General features: G+C 42.0%; 2 protein-coding genes across 8 annotated transcripts in view; one reads left to right on the top strand and one right to left on the bottom strand.

Annotated features, from left to right (window-relative positions):
* The window catches only part of YTHDF1 (YTH N6-methyladenosine RNA binding protein 1), a 137,542-nt gene extending 136,859 nt beyond the window's left edge, over nt 1-683 (bottom strand). Inside the window, exon 1 of the mRNA XM_033963595.1 lies at nt 671-683. The gene's annotated coding sequence lies outside the window, so the exon portion shown is untranslated. The remainder of the gene's footprint in view (nt 1-670) is intronic.
* The window catches only part of BIRC7 (baculoviral IAP repeat containing 7), a 65,235-nt gene that overhangs the window by 509 nt on the left and 43,493 nt on the right, over nt 1-21,233 (top strand). For 4 of the 7 annotated variants that reach the window (XM_033963602.1, XM_033963601.1, XM_033963596.1 and 1 more), the window contains exons 2-4: nt 5,953-6,791; nt 10,421-10,520; nt 11,459-11,540. In XM_033963602.1, the coding sequence (XP_033819493.1) occupies nt 6,266-6,791; nt 10,421-10,520; nt 11,459-11,540 (708 nt within the window). In that variant the 5' untranslated portion in view covers nt 5,953-6,265. Of the gene's footprint in view, nt 1-1,455; nt 1,543-1,886; nt 2,058-5,952; nt 6,792-10,420; nt 10,521-11,458; nt 11,541-21,233 lie in introns of those variants that run through there. The other 3 variants (XM_033963598.1, XM_033963599.1, XM_033963600.1) reach the window with 2 other exon arrangements.

Here is a 21,233-nt window from a genome sequence, read left to right as displayed (position 1 = left end):
TGTTAATAATGCACCAACTCCTGTTAGGCACTAGTATTTACACCAGCTTTTGGCAGGTGTAAGTGCTTGCATCTAAAATTAAGTACAAGATGCCTGCTAAGCTAATACTTTGGAAAGGTCGTTCTGCTCAGAGCGCTCTTTGCAGAATGTTGGGGGTTTTTTTTAGCACAGATCATCCTGATACCTAACTTTGAGCATTATTTACGGAATTCCCCCTGAGGGTGAACTCTATATTGGCAACTATGCACATAATTGCCATTATAATAGAATCGATCCAGGTGCTTCAAGTTGCCCAGACTGGCCGGTGTTTGAGTAAGACGTCTCTGTTTGATTATCGTCACAGAAATCATGACAGAGAATGCACCTCCAAATTAGTAATGCTGCTAGATTTCTCAAGAGCCTTTGACACTGGCTTAAGTAGGACCCTCTATGCAAAAGGCAGATGCCAATGCATTCATTACTCACCTAGCAGCAGTTCACATGCCCTTATTACATCAACACCCACTTTAACCTTTATTGCAACAACAAGAAATCACGTAGAATTCAACTGTTCGCCTTCCCTTCGCTAAAACACTGTCATCTCAAAAGATTCCTCGATAAAACTTTCACCTTCCAAGCAGCCAAGCTGAACCCATGGCTAGCCCAAATGATACTTGAGGCCCCCACTTACCTTGCCTTCAGAAAACTACTCAAAACTTACCTATTCAGCAAACACGACCCTTAATTATCCCCTCACCCCACATAACACCTCGCCCACCCCTGCTCCTCTCCTCCTTCACTAGACCTTCCCTTTTTTCCTACTTTCTACATCCTTTGTCTAGTTCGATCAAAGCTGCAATTTCTGATAAATTGTTGTAAATTTACCCTTCATTGCAGACTGTTGTAATTTATTATAAATCTGCTTGTAATTTGTTGTAAATCTGCTTGTCAATGCAGGTCATTTGCTAATTGATGTAAACCGCCTAGAACTCGCTGGGTATGGCGGTATATAAGAATAAAGTTATTATTATTATTATTTCCCCCCCCCCCCCTTTTTTTCTGGCAAGTGTGGCTGAACATTTCTCCACATGTTGCACCTGTGCTTAAGCATCACACCTGAAGAAACTGTTCATGCAACTTAGCAGTACTTGCTTTGCGTATAGACATAGGCTCTTGCAGGTTGCCTCCCCAGGTCCTGGCAACAGTGAATATAAATTAACCTGCGAGTCCTACCACTGCCTGATTTCAGCCACCCAGTTCTTTTGCATACAGAGAAAGCTCCTGGTAGCTGTATGTGTATAAAAGTTAACCTGAGAGCCCCACTACCTCTATGTAGTGAGAAAACCTCATCAGGAGTAGCAGTAAAAATTATCTGCCTCTGACTTCATATTGCACCTGCTGAGCAGTCAGACTAGTATAAATGTTGGTCAGTGTCTCTTTACTTACTGTCACTTCTCTGCTTACTCCTCCTCTCAGTTATCATCTGCTGTGGAGTGCTATAGCCTGGCTGGTGTACTTGAGTAAACTTAGCTGTGAAGGCAAAGAGAAAGTCCTGCCCAATAGGTAGGCGAAAAGGAAAATCCTGGTATTTTGTATTGGATTAAAACCTGCGGGTTTACTTAGGGGGAGTGGGAGGGACTGAGAGACATAAAGTGGAGGCAAGAGGAAAGAGAGGGGTTTGGGGTAAACAAGCTGGTATAGGGCTTAGTAGGGGTACTAGAGAGAGGGCATGGAGGAGGAAGGTTGGAAACTAGGATATATGGGATGAGTGGTAGAAGACAACAAACGGCATGGTGAGAAGGGGAAGGATCTTGGAGGTGTCAAAGAGTGAGAATGGATGTAGGGGGTTAGAAAGTGGTCTATATGGGGTGAATGGTAGACAGCAATGAACTGCAGGTAGGGTAAGGGGTGAGAAAGGGAGGAAGATGCTGGACACAGTATTCAGGAAAATTGAGCAGATTGAAAGGGGTGGGAATACTAGTGGTTTTGTTTAAGGAGATGAGGTGTTCTCTAGGCCTGTGGAGGTCCTGTTTTTGATGTGGGAGAGGGAAGTAAATGTGGACATAATTTTGAAATTTGTAAGTCAGTGCACTTGGTATTTATCAAAATTATTTATTTTGTAGGTATTATTGTAACACTTTTGTTGAAGATATACTGCTAGAATATTTATTTATTAGTTTTACTATATGTTATGTTTTTGCTGCAATTGAACATTGCTTAGAGCAGTGGTCTGAAACTCATGGCCAGAGGCCGCAAGCGACCTGCCAGGTACTATTTTGAGGCCCTCGGTATTATAAAGAATGATTCTTTATGAAAAACATGTGCCTTAAAGCTCTGATTCTGCAAAGTGTGTCCCGATTGTAGGCAGCTGTAGGCGTCCTACAGCTGTCTAATAAGTCAATCGGGAGGCACGTTTTCTTAAAAAAATGCTCCCCAGGCAGGCCGCGTATATTGAAGGCACTTCGGTGAGCCTATGGAGGCCCATCTAAGCTCGCCTAGGCTAGGCGATAGCCTTAGGTGATTTGATAGAAATGTATAAAATCAGGGTAGCTTTTTACCCTTCCAAATAATATAAGGGCTAAGGAACGCAGAAACTGTTAGCATAGTTATAATAAAATAATTCAGTGAAAATTTTTGTTTCCTCACAAAATTTAAGATATGAAGTTTTCTGGAGGAAGTGATCATAGTAGTTTAACTGGATTTAAAAGGGATTTAGACTGGCATTTTAGAGAGGAAAAGTCCATAAACCTCTGTTAGCCATGTAGAATTGGGAAAGTCACTGACTTAACCCTGTGAGAGTACAACAAAAAATGATCTAGTTCTTGGGAATCCTGCTGGGTTGATATTTATTTATAAAACTTGTAGCCTAGCAATTGAATCTTAGGTAGGAAACATTTGAAAAGATGGAAACTGAAATAATTGCTAGCTAAGTAAATCTTGTGCTAATTTCTATTTGGGTTTAGCTTATGCCTTTTCACTGGTTTGTTTAGGGGGGTTGTTTTCTGAAGATTGGACTTGTTCTCCAAGCTACAAACAAGCAGCATAGTTCTCAAGACTACAATGACACATGACACCAGCCTACATTGTAGTCTTGTGAACTGTGCTGCTTGTTTATAGCTTCTTAACTACTTGGATTTTTTTTGTGACTCTTATATTAAGAGAAGGCATTTTTTATTTTGCTGAAACAGGTCCGTGTTGAGTCCTTATTTTATTTTATACATTATTTGATTTCTATCCTGTGGATCATTTGTAACTGTATAAACCCTTTGTGGATTGTTTAAGATTGGGATCTTTTCCATATAAGCCTCGCCAAAAAGTTAACCCCCATCACAGTTTTAGCTAACACCATGCTAAGTGAATACTTGGGGAAAGTGATATGCAAGGGGGGGCAGAGCCCCCCCTTGAAACCCCCCCAAGTCATTATTCAAATCATGTGAATAATTTCCTTGGAGGGCTTCAATAGTTTAATAATTTATAAGGTGGCGTGGCTTAAGTTTTCGCCCGTGCACTTTTTGCATTAGTGGTGGTGGGGCTTAAGTTTTCGCCCATGCACTTTTTGCATTAGTGGCGGGGCTTATCTGGAAAAGACCCTAAGATTGTTTTTAAGTTATTTGGACACTTATTAAACTACAAACCGGTACATCCAATCTGCTGTTCCACAATCTTTTGTTGTTGTTTTGCTGCTATACAAATCAATACTATCAGTCTCTGGAGGTATGTGAAAGTGATGTGGTTGCTCCATCTCCTTCCCCCAGTGGTATGGTGTGTGTATGTTAGTAATATGAACATATCAAGCAAACTTCATGATTGGGGATCTTGTACTTTTGCACTATACCAGGCTGGATCATGGATGTCAAACTAATTCAGATAATTTTACACAGCTGCAACTAACTCAGAAGACAAAATAAAAAGATTCCTAGATGATCACATACAGGAGAGAGAGAACAGAAAACATGCATAAAACATTAAGGGCTCCTTTTATACTAAGGTGCGCTAGCGTTTTTAGCGCATGCAGGATATGACCGCGTGCTATGCGGCTAGAGCTAATGCCAGCTCAATGCTGGCGTTAAGGTCTAGTGCGCACGCTATTCCGCACGTTAATGCCCTAACGCAGCTTAGTAAAAGGAGCCTTAAGTATTTGCATATAATAAAATGTAAACCACTTTAATTGTACCATAGAAGGCAGTATATCAAATTATGACCCTTTACCCTATTAGATGCACAATTGTTAGGTGACAATACGACCTGGCCAGTCTTTGGAAAGTACTAGGCTGACTTCTACATGTGATGTTCTGGCTATTTAGTTATTTTATTTTTAAAATTTTATATACCGTCTTATATCTAGACAGTTTCCATGTAAAACATATATAACATAAAATCAACATCACAAAAAAGTTGACTCATAAGAACATAAGAATTGCCTCTGCCGGGTCAGACCAGGGGTCCATCGAGCCCGGCAGTCCGCTCCCGCGGCGGCCCTCCAGGTCCATGACCTGTAAGTGTTTCCTACCTAACCTAAAACATCCATACCCTGTTCGCTTTATGTCCTGTAAGGTAAACCTCTATCTATACCCTGTTATCCCCTTCGCTTCCTGGAAGTCATCCAGTCCCTTTTTGAACCCCAGAATTGTACTCTGTCTTATCACCTCTCCGGGAAGCGCGTTCCAGGTGTCACCCGTTGAGTGAAGAAGAACTTCCTTGCATTTGTTATGAATCTGTCTCCTCTCAGTTTTTCTGAATGACCTCTTGTTTTTGTTGTCCCCGCTAGTCTAAAGATAAGACTCTTCATGATGTTTCTTGCCTACTTCCATCTATTACCTGTACAAACAGAAATCTTTCCTTACATGAAAGCAAATGCATATAGCTATGTTTTTCAATAGTTTTTAAATTTCAATCTGTCAGCTCCTAGGCGTAATTGCCCCATCAATGTGTTCCACATTTTAACACCTGCCACACAAAAAGCAGCTGCTCGAGCCTCAACATATTGCACTTTAGTCAGTGTTTCAAGTAACTTGGCATTTTCTGAACACAGTGCTCTACCGGGGTAGTATAACATCAACAATTGCTTAAAATATAAAGTAAAGTGTTTGAGCAATCGAGATTACTTCATATTTGACTCTCTGTGCTACTGGTAACCAGTGCAACTTCTGAAAGACTGGGGTTATGTGCTCATGTCTTGCAATGCCCATAACCAATTGTGCTACTGCAACATTCTGCTCCTTGTTTTAGTTATTCCAGGGTACAGTGCAACACTGTCTGAAGATAACCATTCCCTGAATTACAGTTTTAAAATCAAAAGGTGTCAGCATTTTGTGGTGGGTTGATATTTGTGATTAACTTTGATCAGTATAGCATTTATCTTTTTATTACAAAGTAAAAAAAAAAAAAAAAAGTTTAAACTGGGGAGAGTTCACTTCTATCTTGGGATAAATTAAATTTCATGAAACAGTGTTGGATTCCTGTATAGGTTTCCAGTTGGGGAGAAGATAATATGGGTAAACAGCACTAAAGGGGTTCTTCATTTCTGAATCTAATGAACTGCTAACGATAGCTGACTCTCTGAGTAGAAATAGAGCAAACAGCAGTGAACACTTTAAACTTCTCTATTAAACACCACTCCTTTTGGCTAGAATGAAGATGCATTGTTCAGCCACAACATATCCAAGTTTTCAAGTTTATTTAGCATTTGATATACCGCTTTGGCAAAACATCTATGCAGTTTACATTTAATTCTAATAAATGGAATAAAAAGATAAAACTACAAAATTAGTAGTAAATAATAATAAAGTAAAAGCTGATTACATCGATTTTCTTGGTACCCGCATGTCTGTAATCCATTTGCGTTCCCAAGCGCCTTTGGCTTTTGGGGAATAAGAGCACAAGGCATGCATGAAAACTCACATGGTGATATTTCAGAATGTGTAAACAGATGTACGGAATAAAAACAACTTTTTTTCCTTCTTTAAATTACAGGAATAATGATCAGATACAGAAGCACTGAGTGACCTTTGCAAGGATTGAGCTGTATTGTACTCTGATTGTGGCATCCCTGGCAGAGAACTCTGCCCTAGGTATTGTCTAAACAGGGCAAGAGTTCAGCAAAGAGAGGGGGGAGTTCTTTTAGGAAAGTGAAAAAGCAAATAAAGCAGGACTATTCCAGGCTTCACGCTGACACAAAGCAGAATGAACACTGGAGATTTGCAATGAATACTGGAGATTGTTTGACTCTTCCCCACTGCAACTGGAAAATTCTGAAAATCCTTACTGTAATTCACACAGATTTGTGATGGATCTTACCTCTCCAAGTAACATTTCTTTAGAGAATCCCAGCATGAGAAATGAGGTGATGGATCTTTCCTCTCCAAGTAACATTTCTTTAGAGAATCCCAGCATGAGAAATGAGGTGAAAAGACTAAAGACATTTGATCACTGGCCCCTTGCCTCTCCTGTTATGGCTGCAGACCTGGCCAGGGCTGGTTTTTACTTTCTGGGCCCCTGGGACAGAGTTCAGTGTTTTTGTTGTGGAGGAGTCCTGAGATCTTGGGAGGATGGGGATCACCCCCTGCTGGAGCATAAGAGATTTTTCCCAATGTGTGCTTTCATTAAGGGACAAGATGTAGGAAACATTCCAGTGTCTCATCCACGAGAGTTCTCAGACTCTGTAGAAGATGCAGCTTTGGCAACTCTCATCAAGAAGCCAGTACACCCAGAGATGGAAGCAGAACATGCACGCCTCTCTACATTTTGGAACTGGCCATCATATGCTAATGTGTGCCCAGAGGAGCTGGTCGGTGCTGGCTTTTTCTATGTAGGTATGTGACATAATCCCTACTTAGACTAATAGTCTCACCTGTCTCCAGAGGTAGCTCATTTTAGACTTAAAGAGGTGCCTAGAAAAACCTTTTGCTTCTCATTTGGTAATAGCATTATGTAATTTGCAGTATATCAGCTAGCAAATTTAATTTTTATATACTGCCCACAATCCTGAAAGCCATTAAAGTGACTTACATTCAGGTACAGTGGGTAAAGACAAAAGGATATTTAACTTCTAGCTGTATCTTACCCTATCTATGAAGGGGTAAGTTCTAACTTGAGAGCTGAAGTATTCAAAGATGTTTCTTAGGCCTCTATATCTTGGTCAAAACTTGCCTCAGTTGCACATCTTCTGTGTGACCCCATTTTTCTCTCAGCAGTGACTGCAACAGCCCTTGGTAAAGAGCTAAAGACTACACAGAGCTGTTAAATAGTATGTTTGATGGCTGGGATTGCCTGTCGTTTGAGTACTGCATATTGGTCTTTGCAGCCTGAGCAGCAGAAATCAATTTTGGCATCTAACCCAATCTCTCCTACTTGACAGCATAGGTGTCTTCTTATCAGGTCACAAAAACTTCACAAAGTCTGATCTAGAAAGAATGAAGTTTGAACCCCCTTTTTTTGTTGTTTTTAGGGTCTGTAACAGCAGAAACTCAGTGGTGTAAAACTGTGCACACATGTGGTCTCTTGATTACTCTGCACAATATTTTAGTGCACAACAATAAATTAGCCCTGTCTGGATGTAGATTACTTTAAAACAGGGTTTCTCAACATGTGGTATGCATACCCTTAAGGGTACAAGAGCTGTTTGTTGGGGGTACGCGGCACTGTCCACAGTCGCCGCCGGGGATCCCTCCTTCCTGCCCGCTACCCCTCCACCAAAGCTGACCCAATGTCAGAGCTGATGGAGGAAAGCCTTCAGGCAACAGAGGATTCCAGTTACTTCCTTCCTGCCTACAGCGGCACTTGTTGGAAGGATGCGTCAGCAGCTCTTTGACGCTGCACATAGCTGACCCAGAAACCTCTCCGATGTCAGAGTGAAGGCTTTTGGATCAGCCACTTGCAGCATATGAACTACTGCCCGCGCGTCCCTGCAACAACTGCCACTGAAAGCAGAAGGAGCAACCCAGCTACACGGCCCTGAAGGACGCAAGTGTGGCTTGAGCAAGTAAGGGAAAAAGGGGACATGATCTGGGAGAAAGGGAGAGGGAAGGAGCAAGTTGGGACATGGGAGGGGCACAATTTTGGGACAAAGACTGGAAGGCAGGGAAGAGGGGGCATGAACTCTGGACACAGAAGGAAAAGGAGTGGGCATGAACATGGGACACAGAAGGGGGCACTAACTTGGGACATAGGAGGGAGGGAATAGAAAGGGAGAATTGTTGGGCATGAGTGACGTAGTAGATAAGTGTCTGAGTGAGAGGGAAAGAGTTGGAAGGGGTAAGGAAGAAAGGAAAATTGGGCATAGAGAGAGAGGGAAATGCATGGGGAATAGAAGGATGAGAGGGAGAAATGTTGGATATGATGGTGGAGAAGGAACAGAGAGACAGATTGAAGGGAATGCAAGGGGGAGAAATGTTGGACATAGTGATAGAGGGAGAGATGTGGCATTGTGCTGGAGAGGGGTGATAAAAGGAGAAATGGACATGGGCCTAGGCCTAGTGGGCAGTGGTGAAAAATGCAGCACCTGATCCAAAGAATGAGAGAGGGAGGAATGTTGGATGTGGCAGTAGACAGAGTGGGAGAGATGCACCCTGGATCAATCTCTCTTTCCCCACTCCCCTTTGCAGCAGGGAAGGGAATGAGAGAGAGAGGGAGACGTTGCCAATGGGGGTGGAGGAGAGAGGAAGAAAAGTTGGACTCGTAGAGTGACAGAGAGAGATGTTGGGTGGTTGAAGGGAATGAGGTCCAGAAGAGAGGAAGCGTACAGGAGGCAGAAAGAAAGAAATATTGGATACCCAGTCGGAAGGAAGTGCAACCAGAGACTCATGAAATCACCAGACAACAAAGGTAGGAAAAATGATTTTATTTTCAATTTAATGATAGAAATGTGTCAGTTTTGAGAATTTATATCTGCTGTCTATATTTTGCACTATATTTGCCTATTTTTCTATAGTTGTTACTGAGGTGACATTGCATATTTTAAAGTCTTCTGCCTTGACCTCTTAAAAAAATGAATATAAACGATAATTAACATTTTCTCTGCATACAGTATGCTTTCTGTTTTTTAAATTTTGTGGTTATAGTAAGATTATATTGTGTGTATATGAAAAATGGAATTCCATTACAATTAGTACTATTATGGGGGTGGAGTCTGGGGTGAAGCCTGGGCAGGGGCAGGGCTGTGGAGTCGGTAGATAAATGTTCCGACTCCGACTCCTCAGTTTTTTGTACTTCAGACTCCGACTCCAGGTACCCGAAATTTCCTCCAACTCCGATTCCTCGACTCCGACTCCACAGCACTGGTTAATTTTCAGATCGTTAAAATGGAATGTCAAGTTGAGAGAAATGGGCATTTTCGACACCACCTTCTTTTTGCTTTTAATCAAGGTTCTAAGGCCGCAGAAGCTGCTCGCAACATTTGTGCTGTGAATATAGAGGGTGCTATAGCTGAAAGAATCGCTCGTGATTGGTATGCCAAGTTCAAAAATGGAGTCGGTAGATAAATGTTCCGACTCCTCAGTTTTTTGTACTTCTGACTCCAACTCTGACTCCAGGTACCCGAAATTTCCTCCGACTCCGACTCCTCGACTCCAACTTCACAGCCCTGGGCAGGGGTACTCTGTTGATATTTGTTAGACTTAGTGGGTACTTGGCTTGAAGAAGTTGAGAAACTCTGCTTTAAAGGGAGGAGGCTTCAGCTGGAGTCGGCAGCTATAACTGCATAAGTGTGTTGGAGATCCTGGTGACAGTTTTATATAGGAATGTCTTGGCATCTTAAGGGGTGAATAAGTGACATCAGCTTAAGGTGCCAAAGTGTGTGAGGTGAACAAAAATGAAAGCAAGCTTTGTCTAATTTTAAGCAATGTATCTGAGAGCTTGCTCTTAACTCCTGGGCATTATGGCTAAGTAGCACTTCCTCAAGAGTGTTTTTGTGCTGAGTAGAGCACTAGGGTCTCCAGCTGGAGTAGCAGTAGGAGACATTCTTAAGCACATATGTTGCCTATCTAGCTTTTTAGACTTGAGACAGGTCCCTCCCTCCCCCCAAGATTTTGGGGGTGCAAAGCCTATGCTGCTGTTTTTGCTACATCTGAAGCTACAGAAGTGATCAACCAGCACCTCATAAAGTTGGATTGTATGGGCCCACACATACCACTGGTAGGCATGGATTCTCAGTTGCAGATATATTTTTCATTCTGGCTTTCATTAATAAGTGGGCGAACTTGAGACACTTCATTCAGGAAAAACAGATTTAATAACCAGCCACTCAGAACAGATAACACAGGCTGCATTTATTGAGAAATTGCAAAAGTTATAAAATAGCTACTGTCGAATTCTGACCCATGGAATTGTACAGTATTTGCACAGGGCTGGCTCTCACTTTTGTCAGATCCTTCAGACTAATTTTTTAAAAAAAACCCAACATTCTGATGTAAATATTTTTAACTTGTCTGTCTGCTTTCTGCAGGCCACAGTGACCAGGTGAAGTGTTTCTACTGCGATGGAGAACTTGGGTCCTGGGTACAAGGGGATGATCCTTGGTGGGGACATGCAAAATGGTTTCCAAGGTAATGAAAGGTCTAAATGTTTTTTATTTTAAAATATTTTAGCCTGTTATTCTAGAGGACACAGTCTTTTCTATGTAAGAAATGTTCCAAATCAACTGTTATCCTTAGTGTTTATACAAACAAATATGGAAGCTTGTGGTTGATTATAACCAGAACAAAACTTCAGCCATGTCCCTTCCCCTCTTCCCCACCCCCTCCCCCCTTCTGTATGGCTCATTTCTAGTGTCCTCTCCTTGCCATGGCTGCCATCCTACCGCCACCCAGGCTGAGACTGCAGAAAGTCAGTATGCCATGGGGCTTTGAGAAGAAACCCATACTCCAGGACCCTCCCTTCTCCCCACACAGGCTTGATGCAGCAGGAAGTGAGTGCAGCAGGCTTATGCTGAAAGGCCCTTTGTGATACTGACAAACATGAAAGTGGTAGTCTGCTGCTGTTCTTCTGCCATCCAGGGTAGATGCCTCATCCATCTAGTGCCACGTTCAGTCCTGGCCATAACCTATATAACTAGTGTTTTCAGTTTACAGCATACGTATTATAGTGCTAATTCTTGTAGATTAGACAGGGATGGCAGTCTATCCAACTGCACTACCTCTATGACTAAGAATAACATCCCATTTGACAACAAATACAGGGCTGCCACCTGACTCTCTTATAAGGAACAGACTGAGCCAGTCGTGGTCTTACCTTATTTCCCAAGAAAAAATCATGATCATTCAAGCAATAGGTGTTAAACTTTGGAGTAGATTACTTTGTTTCTTTTGGCATGGAGTCGGGTAGCAGCCCAAATTTGGAACATGCCTCTATAAAACTTCTTGAGGTGAACTGGGTTTATGCCTTGCAGGATGCAGTGTAAACCCTAGTCTTCCCACGTGCATGTGAGCAAGGAGCAGAGTGCTTATCAGGGACTGACATTACTTATAATCCCCTCTCCCCACAGCTGTGAATTTTTGCTGCAGTCTCAAGGAAGAGGATTTATCGCTCAAACCCAGGATTCCATCTTGAATAGCTCAGTGATTTTAGTAAGTTTTTGTAGTTCCTCTTAAAAGAATACCAGCTTCTTGGGCAGGGCCGAATTTAGATGAAAAGAGGCCCTAGGCTATTCCACTTATGAGGCCCTTTCACCTCCCATTTTTAAGTTTGTAAATTACATGAGAGATAATAAAATACATCATTACTCTGATATATATCAATATGTTAAATGAAACATGTTATTGGTACTAACCTTTATAAAAAATGTGACACGGATCTTGAGGCTGAAGCCTAGTTAGCCTATAGGAAAATCCGGCCTTGTTCTTGGGTTAAAGTGGGCAAAATGGAAGTAGCTCTAGGTGGGTGAGTTTTTTTTTTTTATTTTTTTTTTTATAAAGTGTTTCATTTTTCTGTTACCGATGCATTAGAATTCATCCTTTATGCTGTTTCCTCAGCCTTTATGCTGAGGAAACAGCATAAAGGCTGTAAGAATCTGAATTCCCCTCAATAGTGACTTCCTCAAACACCCCCCCCCCAACAGCTGTGGTTATGGTGGTGTAGATGTGCATAAATGAAGCTGGCAGTCGCATGTTTGCCAGCTTAATTTTTTTAAATTAATTTATTAATTTATATACATAGATAAATAAGACATTATGTAACAGAAAAAGAGTTTAGCTATCAAATTATACAAAGAAAAAACAAATCACGGGCCATAAGACCCTAAAGAGTTAACATTAACTCAAACTCTTTTAATAGCCCACATATAGGAGGGAGACAATTCACATTGTCTAAATTCTAACATTGTATGTCATAAATTTTTGCTTTTCAAAAATTTGTTAAGAAGTTTTGTTTTTAATACTGTTTGTTATCATAAATGATATTTTAAATTGTACATCGCTTAGAAAGTGTTATAGGCGATTCATCAAATAAAATTGAACTTGAACTTGAACATCTTAGAGAGAATTATAACAATAAGATAATATATACTATAAACCACACTTGTAGCAATACTTCCTCAAATTATTAACTGGACCTTTTCCTACTTAGTCAAGTTTCAAGTTTATTAAAATTTGATAAATCGCTTATTGCATACTAAGCAAGTAACAATTAATATTTAAGATAGATCAAGAATCCATTGTACATCATTGAGGTGGGTTAAAAACAAACAGACAAAACAAACAAACATGATACATAGGGGAATTGAAAGTAAGAGAGAACAGTTACAATGTTAATATTTATCTTAATTTTAAGGAAAAGAAAAACGAATAGGGAGAAAACATGAGGAAAGGGATTGGAATTGATACAAATGAATTATTTAAACATTGAATATTAAATAAAGTGAATTATTTTAAACATTAAAAGCATCTCTGAATAAAAATGTTTTTAAAATATTTTTTAATTTATTGAGATCTTTGACTTCTCTTATATGTAAAGGCAAGGCATTCCAGGTTTGAGGGGCCATTACAGAATATATATCGTGTCGTCTGGTTCCGATAATTTTCAGAGAAGGAATCATTAACAGACCCTGAGATGCGGAACGGAGAGAACGTGTCGTATTATAAGGAATGAGTAGCCGATTTATAAATTGCGGTTCGTTTGTGGATAATGTTTTAAATACTGAAAGCAAAATTTTATAAATTATTCGTTGGTTGATGGGAAGCCAATGTGAATCAATCAGGAAGGGAGTGACGTGATCAAATTTTTTTCCATTATGAATGATTTTAACTGCAGTATTTTGTATTATTTGTAAACGTTTCTTTTCCTTTTGAGTAGTATTTAGCAATAGTGAGTTACAATAGTCAAGCTTGGCGATCACAAGCGAGTGTATTAAAATATTTAAGGATTTAGATTCTAGAAACTTCGACACAGAACGAATCATACGCAAACGATAAAAACAACTTTTGACAATATTACTGATATGATCATGATAAGAAAGATTTTCGTCGATAATAACCCCGAGTATTTTTAATGATGATACTAGATTAATGGGTATATTGTCAATTGAAAATGGGGTCGTTGGTGTTAATCCCTGTTTAGTTGGAAAGAGTAATGCTTTAGTCTTAGTTACATTTAAAGCTAATCTGTTCTGTAAAAGCCAATTTTTTATTTTTTCAAGTTTTTGATTAATTAAATGTATTTCAATTGAGTTTTCAGGGTTGAGGGGGTGAATCAGTTGAATGTCATCGGCGTAAGCATAGGTGGTAAAGCCTATAGACTGAGCTAGACTAAGTAAAGGAGCAAGAAAGATATTAAAAAGTAAAGGAGACAAAATAGATCCCTGAGGAATACCATAGTCATGTGAAAAAGAATTGGAAACTGAGTTATTAAAGTGAACCGTAGATGACCGGTTGGATAGAAAAGAAGTGAACCACTCTAAAGTTAGATCACATATCCCTATAGTTTTTAATCTGTCTAGGAGTAGAGAATGATCAATGGTGTCAAATACAGCTGAGAGGTCGAGAGAAAAGAGTATGATGATCTAGATGGTAATTAATATTAGTTGTTAGGCCAATTAATGAGTATTCAGTGTTATGGTTTTTCCTAAAACCGGTTTAATTGGGATGTAATACGTTAGTGGATTCTACAAAGTCAGACAATTGATTGAATACTACTCTTTCAGTTATTTTTGCCAAAAAAGGGATATTGGCAATGGGACGGTAATTCGTAGAGTCTTCAAAATTTATTTTACGGTCCTTTATTAAAGGATAGATAATTGCGGTTTTCCATGCGGTAGGAAAAATGCCGGAATTAAGGCTATTCAATACTAAAGAATGCACAAGTGGACCGAAACAAGAAAAGTATTTTTTTAGTATTAGAGGTGATATGATTTCCGAAGAAGAGCCTTTTAAATTAACTTTTTGAATGATGCATTCGATTTCAGCTAAAGAAGGAAAGTTGAAAGTAGAACATTTGGCACAAGGAAGTTGATGATCGTTTGTAATGTCTGTTGAATCTCTAGTTACATAGAAACATAGAAAGATGACGGCAGATAAGGGCTATAGCCCATCAAGTCTGCCCACACTATTTACCCACCCTCTTAAGTCTACTGACCCCCTAAAGTATAATTGTAATTATACTGTCACTCTACTGACCCGCTCATTCAAGTCCTAGTGACCCTATCCCTTAGCATGACCTCGTAGGGATCCCACATAGGTATCCCATTTGTTCTTGAAGTCTAGGATGCTGCGTGCCTCGACCACCTGCACTGGAAGCTTGTTCCAATGCTCAATCACTCTCTCCGTGAAGAAGTACTTCCTGGCGTCTCCACGAAACTTCTCTCCCTTGAGTTTGAGCGGATGTCCTCTTGTGGTCGAGGGTCCCTTGAGAAGAAAGATATCATCTTCCACCTCGATCCGTCCCGTGATGTACTTAAATGTCTCAATCATGTCTCCCCTCTCCCTACGCTCTTCGAGAGTGTAGAGCTGCAATTTGCTCAGTCTTTCTTCGTACGGGAGACCCTTTAGCCCCGAGACCATCCTGGTGGCCATCCGCTGAACCGATTCAATTCTGAGCACATCCTTACGGTAATGTGGCCTCCAGAATTGCACACAGTATTCCAGATGAGGTCTCACCATGGTTCTGTACAATGGCATCATGACTTCAGGTTTCCTGTTGACGACGCTTCTCTTGATACAACCTATCATCTGCTGTGCTTTAGATTAAGCCTTCTCCACTTGAGTGGCTGCTTTCATGATTACTCCTAAGTCTCGTTCTGCCGTAGTCCTGGTTAAAGTTTCTCCATTCAGGGTGTAAGTTCTGCAAGGATTTCCATTACCGAGATGCATGACCTTACATTTCTTGGCGTTGAAGCCCAGCTGCCAGTTCAAGGACCAACTTTCTAAAGTATGCAGTTTCTAAAGTAGTTGAGAGCGACTCAAAAATTTTACGGATGTTTTTGATTTTGTCATAGAAAACGTTAGCCAGGTCTTGTGCTGTTAAATTCATTTGGTTGACTTCTTTTTGTTGGTTGGGGGTGATGGATTTTATAATGGAGTAAAGTATGGAGGGGTTTTTAGCTTTAATAATTTTATTAGAATAATAAGATCGTTTGGCGTCATTAATTTTTGATTTGTAAAAAAAAGATTTTTCTTTAAAATATTTCATGTTTTCAGCTGATTTATTTTTGCGCCATTTCCTCTCCAGGGACCTAAGTTGTCTTTTTATTAGAGAAAGCTCGTATGAATACCATGGATTATGGGTTTTTCGAGGGGAAATGGTTTTACTAATAAACGGTGCTTCTCTGTCCAGCAATAGCTGAATAGCTGAATTCCATGTCGTGAGTTGATCATCTAGGGAGTCGGTTTCAGATATTAAACAATTAGCATTAAGGAAAGAAGAAATGGAAGATGACTCTAAATTGGTGTAGTCCCGATAAGTGATCGTTTTGGGTGAAGATGTAAATATTTGTTTATTGTTAACGAGTAATCTAAACGTAATGAGGTGATGATCAGACCAGGGTACTGATGTGTTTTGAAGATTAGAGTACATAAAGCGATCAGAATTTGGGATTAAGATTGCCACACACCGAAGCACTATGCATTGGTATTCCTTTCCCTTCAAGATAGAATTGCAACTGAGAGGGTTCAAAAAATACATAGGAATTCTGATCCAATAGGATCATACATTTACAGGGATATCTGAGTTGAAATTTTGCTCCCAGTGACATCACATGTTGCTTTAGTTCAAGGAACCTCCTTCTCCTGAGCTGAGTTATTTTCAAGATGTCTGGGAACATGGAAATCTTACTTCTAAGAAGGTCACTTCTGAGTCTAAAAAATAGTCTTAGGAAAGCCTCCTTTTCCTGATGGAAAACGAATGTTACCAGAAAAGTCGCTCGACTAATAACCTCATCCTCTGAGGTTTCCAGGATATTTGTAATGTTAATAACGTCTGAAGCCTCAGGTAGAACACCCGAAGTAGAGGATTGTTTTTTTGATACTGGCAAAAAATATATTTTATGAAGCGAAGTCCATTCTCAGGGTACTTGAATACTTCCTTCAGAAATTTATAGAATAAATCTTTTGAAGAGATTGTCAATATTCTAGGAAAGTTCAGGATCCTAAGGTTCAAAGACTTAATATAATTCTCAAAATTTTCCACTTTCCTAGCGAAGAGCAATCTATCCTGAGTTATCAATAGTTGAGATTGCCATCTTAATTTTAAAGAATAGTGGTGTTGCTGCCTTTGGATAGGAGCTTACGGTCACTAGCTTTATTCCTGAACTAGTTTTTTAGCCCGTTACATTAACGGGTGCTAGAATAGATGTGTAAGAACATAAGAATTTGCCTCCGCTGGGTCAGATCAGAGGTTCATCCCGCCCAGCGGTCCGCTCCCGCGGCGGCCCTCCAAGCCCATCACCTGTGCAATGGGCCTTGACTATTCCTATAACCTACCTCAACTCCTATCTGTACCCCTCAATCCCCTTATCCTATAGAAACCTATCCAAACCCTCTTTGAAGCCCTGTAACGTGCTCTGGCCTATCACGGCCTCCGGAAGCGCGTTCCATGTGTCCAACAACCTCTGGGTGAAAAAGAACTTCCTAGCGTTTGTTCTAAACTTGCCCCCTTTTAATTTCTCCGAGTGCCCCCTTGTACTTGTGGTTCCCCACAGTGTGAAGAATCTGTCCCTGTCTACCTTTTCTATGCCCTTCAGGATTTTGAAGGTTTCTATCATGTCTCCTCTAAGTCTCCGCTTTTCCAGGGAGAATAGCCCCAGCTTTTTCAGCCTGTCAGCATATGAGAAGTTTTCCATACCCTTTATCAGTTTATTCGCTCTTCTCTGGACTCCCTCAAGTACCGCCATGTCCTTCTTGAGGTACGGTGACCAGTACTGGACACAGTACTCCAGATGCGGGCGCACCATTGCACGGTACAGTGGCAAGATGACTTCCTTCGTCCTGGCCGTGATACCCTTCTTAATGATACCCATAAGGTTTGCTTTCCTTGAGGCCGTCGCGCATTGTGCCGACGCCTTCAATGTTGTGTCTACCATCACCCCCAGGTGTCTTTCAAGGTTACTTACCCCTAGCAGTGATCCCCCCATTTTGTAGCTGAACATCGGGTTCTTTTTCCCTACATGCATGACCTTGCATTTCTCTATGTTAAAGCTCATTTGCCACTTTTTTGCCCACTCTTCCAGTGTCGTCAGGTCCCTTTGCAGGTCCTCAGTCTTCCGCGGTTCTAATCCTGCTGCAGAGTTTGATATCATCCGCAAATTTTATAACCTCACAATTTGTTCCCGCCTCCAGGTCGTTAATAAATATATTGAACAGGAGCTTTCCCAGCACTGACCCCTGTGGAACTCCGCTCGTGACCCATTGCCAGTCTGAGTAATGGCCCTTTACTCCAACCCTCTGTTTCCTGCCTGCCAGCCAGTTTTTGATCCATCGGTGGACATCCCCTTGCACCCCGTGGTTCCACAGCTTCTTAAGCAGCCGTTCGTGGGGTACCTTGTCGAAGGCTTTTTGGAAGTCAAGGTAAATGATGTCTATGGATTCCCCTTTATCCATCTGACTGTTTATTCCCTCAAAGAAGTACAGTAAGTTTGTGAGGCATGATCTTCCCTTGCAGAAGCCGTGCTGGCTCGCCCTCAGTTGTCCATTGTTTTCTATGTGTTCACAGATGCTGTCCTTAATCAGTGCTTCCATCATCTTTTCCGGGACCGAGTTCAAGCTTACTGGCCTGTAGTTTCCTGGGTCACCCCTTGAACCCTTTTTAAAGATGGGTGTGACATTTGCTATTTTCCAGTCCTCCGGTATCTCTCCAGTTTTTAAGGATAGGTTGCATATTCGGCGAAGTGGTTCCGCTATTTCGTTCCTTGGCTCTTTGAGTAACCTTGGGTGGATGCCGTCCTGACCCGGCGATTTGTTGCTCTTTAGTCTGTCTATCTGTCGGAGGACATCCTCTTGTCTTACCTCTAGTTGGACCAGCTTTTCATCCTGGTCCCCATTTATGATCTCCTTGAGTTCTGGAATATTGAATGTGTCCTCTCTCGTGAAGACTGACGAGAAGAACTTATTTAACCTGTCAGCTATCTCTTTTTCCTCCTTTACCACTCCCTTCTTGTCTCCATCATCCAATTGTCCCACTTCTTCCCTGGCCAGTTGCTTCCCCTTTACGCACCTGAAGAATGGTTTGGAGTTTGTTGCTTCCCCTGCCAGTCTCTCCTCATATTCTCTTTTTGCTTTCCTAACCACTCGGTGATATTCTCTTTGGTGTCCTTTGTGTTCCTTCTGGTTTTCCTTTGTTTGGTCCTTTTTCCATTTTTTGAAAGATGCTTTTTTGTCACTTATCGCCTTTTTCACTGCATTTGTTATCCATACTGGGTTTTTTTCTACGGTCTCCTTCCTCCCTGAGTTGCTGCTGACGCTGAGTTTCTTTCCCACCATATTCCTCATGGCATCGTAATTTCCTTTTCTGAAATTGAGTGCTATTGTTGTGGTTCTTATCACCTTTGATGACCCACTTCCTAGCTTGCATTGTATCATGTTGTGATCGCTGTTTCCTAGTGGCGCTAGTACCGCCACCTCTTTTGCAGGTCCCCCTAGCCCGTTGAGGATTAGGTCAAGAGTGGCATCTCCCCGTGTTGGTTCCGTGACTAGCTGTTCCATGAAACAGTCCCTCGTAGCCTCCAGGAATTTGGTCTCCCTCGTGCAGTTTGAGTGTCCAATACTCCAGTCTATCCCAGGGTAGTTGAAGTCCCCCATCACCACCACACTTCCGCTTTTGCATACCTGCCTCAATTCAGCCTCCAGGTCATAGAAACATAGAACATAGAAACATAGAAAGATGACGGCAGAAAAGGGCTACAGCCCACCAAGTCTGCCCACTATTTTGTCCCACCCCATCAAGTCTGAGTGCTAATGACCCAATTCCTTAGCTCGACCTCCTTAGGGATCCCACGTGGATGTCCCATTTATTTTTAAAGTCGAGTACACTGGTGGCCTTGACCACTTGCACCGGAAGTTTGTTCCAGTGATCTACCACCCGTTCTGTAAAGAAATACTTCCTGGTGTCACCATTAAATTTCCCTCCTCTGAGTTTGAACGGGTGCCCCCTTGTGGCCGAGGGTCCCCTGGGGAAGAATATATCGCTTTCCGTCTCGACACGACCTGTGATGTATTTAAACGTCTCAATCATGTCTCCCCTTTCTCTACGCTCCTCAAGAGTATAGAGATGCAGTTTGTCCAGTCTTTCCTCGTATGGGAGACTCCTGAGTCCGGAGACCATTCTAGTGGCCATTCGTTGGACTGACTCAGCTCGAAGCACGTCCTTTTGGTAGTGTGGTCTCCAAAACTGCACACAGTATTCCAGGTGAGGTCTCACCATGGCTCTGTAGAGCGGCATCATGACTTCAGGTTGACGGCTGACGAAGCCTCTATTGATACATCCCAACATTTGCCTTGCCTTGGATGAGGCTTGCTCCACTTGTTTGGCAGCCTTCATGTCTGAACTGACGATCACACCCAAGTCCCGTTCTTCTGAAGTTCTAGCTAGTGTTTCTCCATTCAGGGTGTAAGTTTTGCATGGATTTCCGCAGCCGAGATGCATGACCTTACATTTCTGGTCGATTGTTTCCGGTTGTCCAGGTGGGCGATAGTACAGTCCCAATTTGATGTCTGCTCCAGTTCCCCCTTGTAGCTTGACCCATAGTGATTCCAAGCCGTCCGCCCTTACTGTTGTTTCCATCCTGGTTGAAGGAATGGAGTCCTTTATATATATCGCTATTCCTCCACCCTTCTTGTGTGTCCTGTCTCTCCTATAGAGTTTGACCCTGGTATGACCACATCCCATTTGTTGTTCTCAGTCCACCATGTTTCTGTGACTCCAATTATGTCCAAGTCCTTTTTACTGGCTATGACTTCCAGCTCTCCCATTTTGGCTCTTAGGCTCCTAGCATTAGTGTATAGGCAATTTAAGTCCCGGTTGTTTGCTTTCCTCGCTGGTTCTCCTCGTGGTTTGGCGCTTCTGCCGATCCCCTCATGGGTCGCCAGCCCCTGAGCCTTGTTACGTTCATCCTCATCCTGCGGTGCGTCTGTGTCGTCCTCAGCCTGCTTCCCCATGTTTGAATACCCCTCTGGTTCTTGTTGTTCCCTCTTAATTCTGCTTGCTAGGTTCATTTGTGCTTTGGGCCCCTGCATGGCGTCCTTGGGTCCATTTTCCATAAGTTCCCACTCAGCCCCGAGCCCTCTTTTACAATTTCCTGGTTTAGTATCCTTGTTTGATACTTTGGTCCGATGTGTCGAGGTCAGATCAGCTATCGGCTTTCCCCTTCTCCTTAGTTTAAAGCCAAGTCTATGCCGCTCTGGATGTTGCGTGCCAGCATCCTTGTCCCAGCCGTGCTCAGGTGCAGTCCGTCCCTCCTGTAGATCTTGTTCTTCCCCAAAAAAGTTGTCCAGCTCCGCACACAAAGTGGAAACCCTCCTCATCGCACCATCTCCTCAGCCAGCCGTTTATTGCCTGCAGCTCGGTCTGCCTCCTTGCACCCGACCTCGGTACTGGCAGGATCTCTGAGAAGGCTATCTTCCTTGTCCTCAGCTTCAGTTTCCTTCCCAGGATCTTGAACTGCTCAGTTAGTGTAGTCCTGTTGTAGTTCCTCCTGCTGATGTCGTTGGTTCCAACGTGGATTATTACTGCTGTTTCCTCCGTCTCAGCTCCTACCAGGATTCTCTCAATTCTGTCAATGATGTCCTTCGTTCTTGCCCCTTCTTTTCCAGCAGTAGCCCTTCTCCCTTCCCTGCTCC

The sequence above is a fragment of the Geotrypetes seraphini genome, chromosome 11 (assembly GCF_902459505.1).
Source record: "Geotrypetes seraphini chromosome 11, aGeoSer1.1, whole genome shotgun sequence".
In the NCBI taxonomy this organism is placed as follows: Eukaryota; Metazoa; Chordata; class Amphibia; order Gymnophiona; family Dermophiidae; genus Geotrypetes; species Geotrypetes seraphini.
Note: the sequence above shows the minus strand (reverse complement) of the source record. Positions and strands in the feature narration are given on the sequence as shown.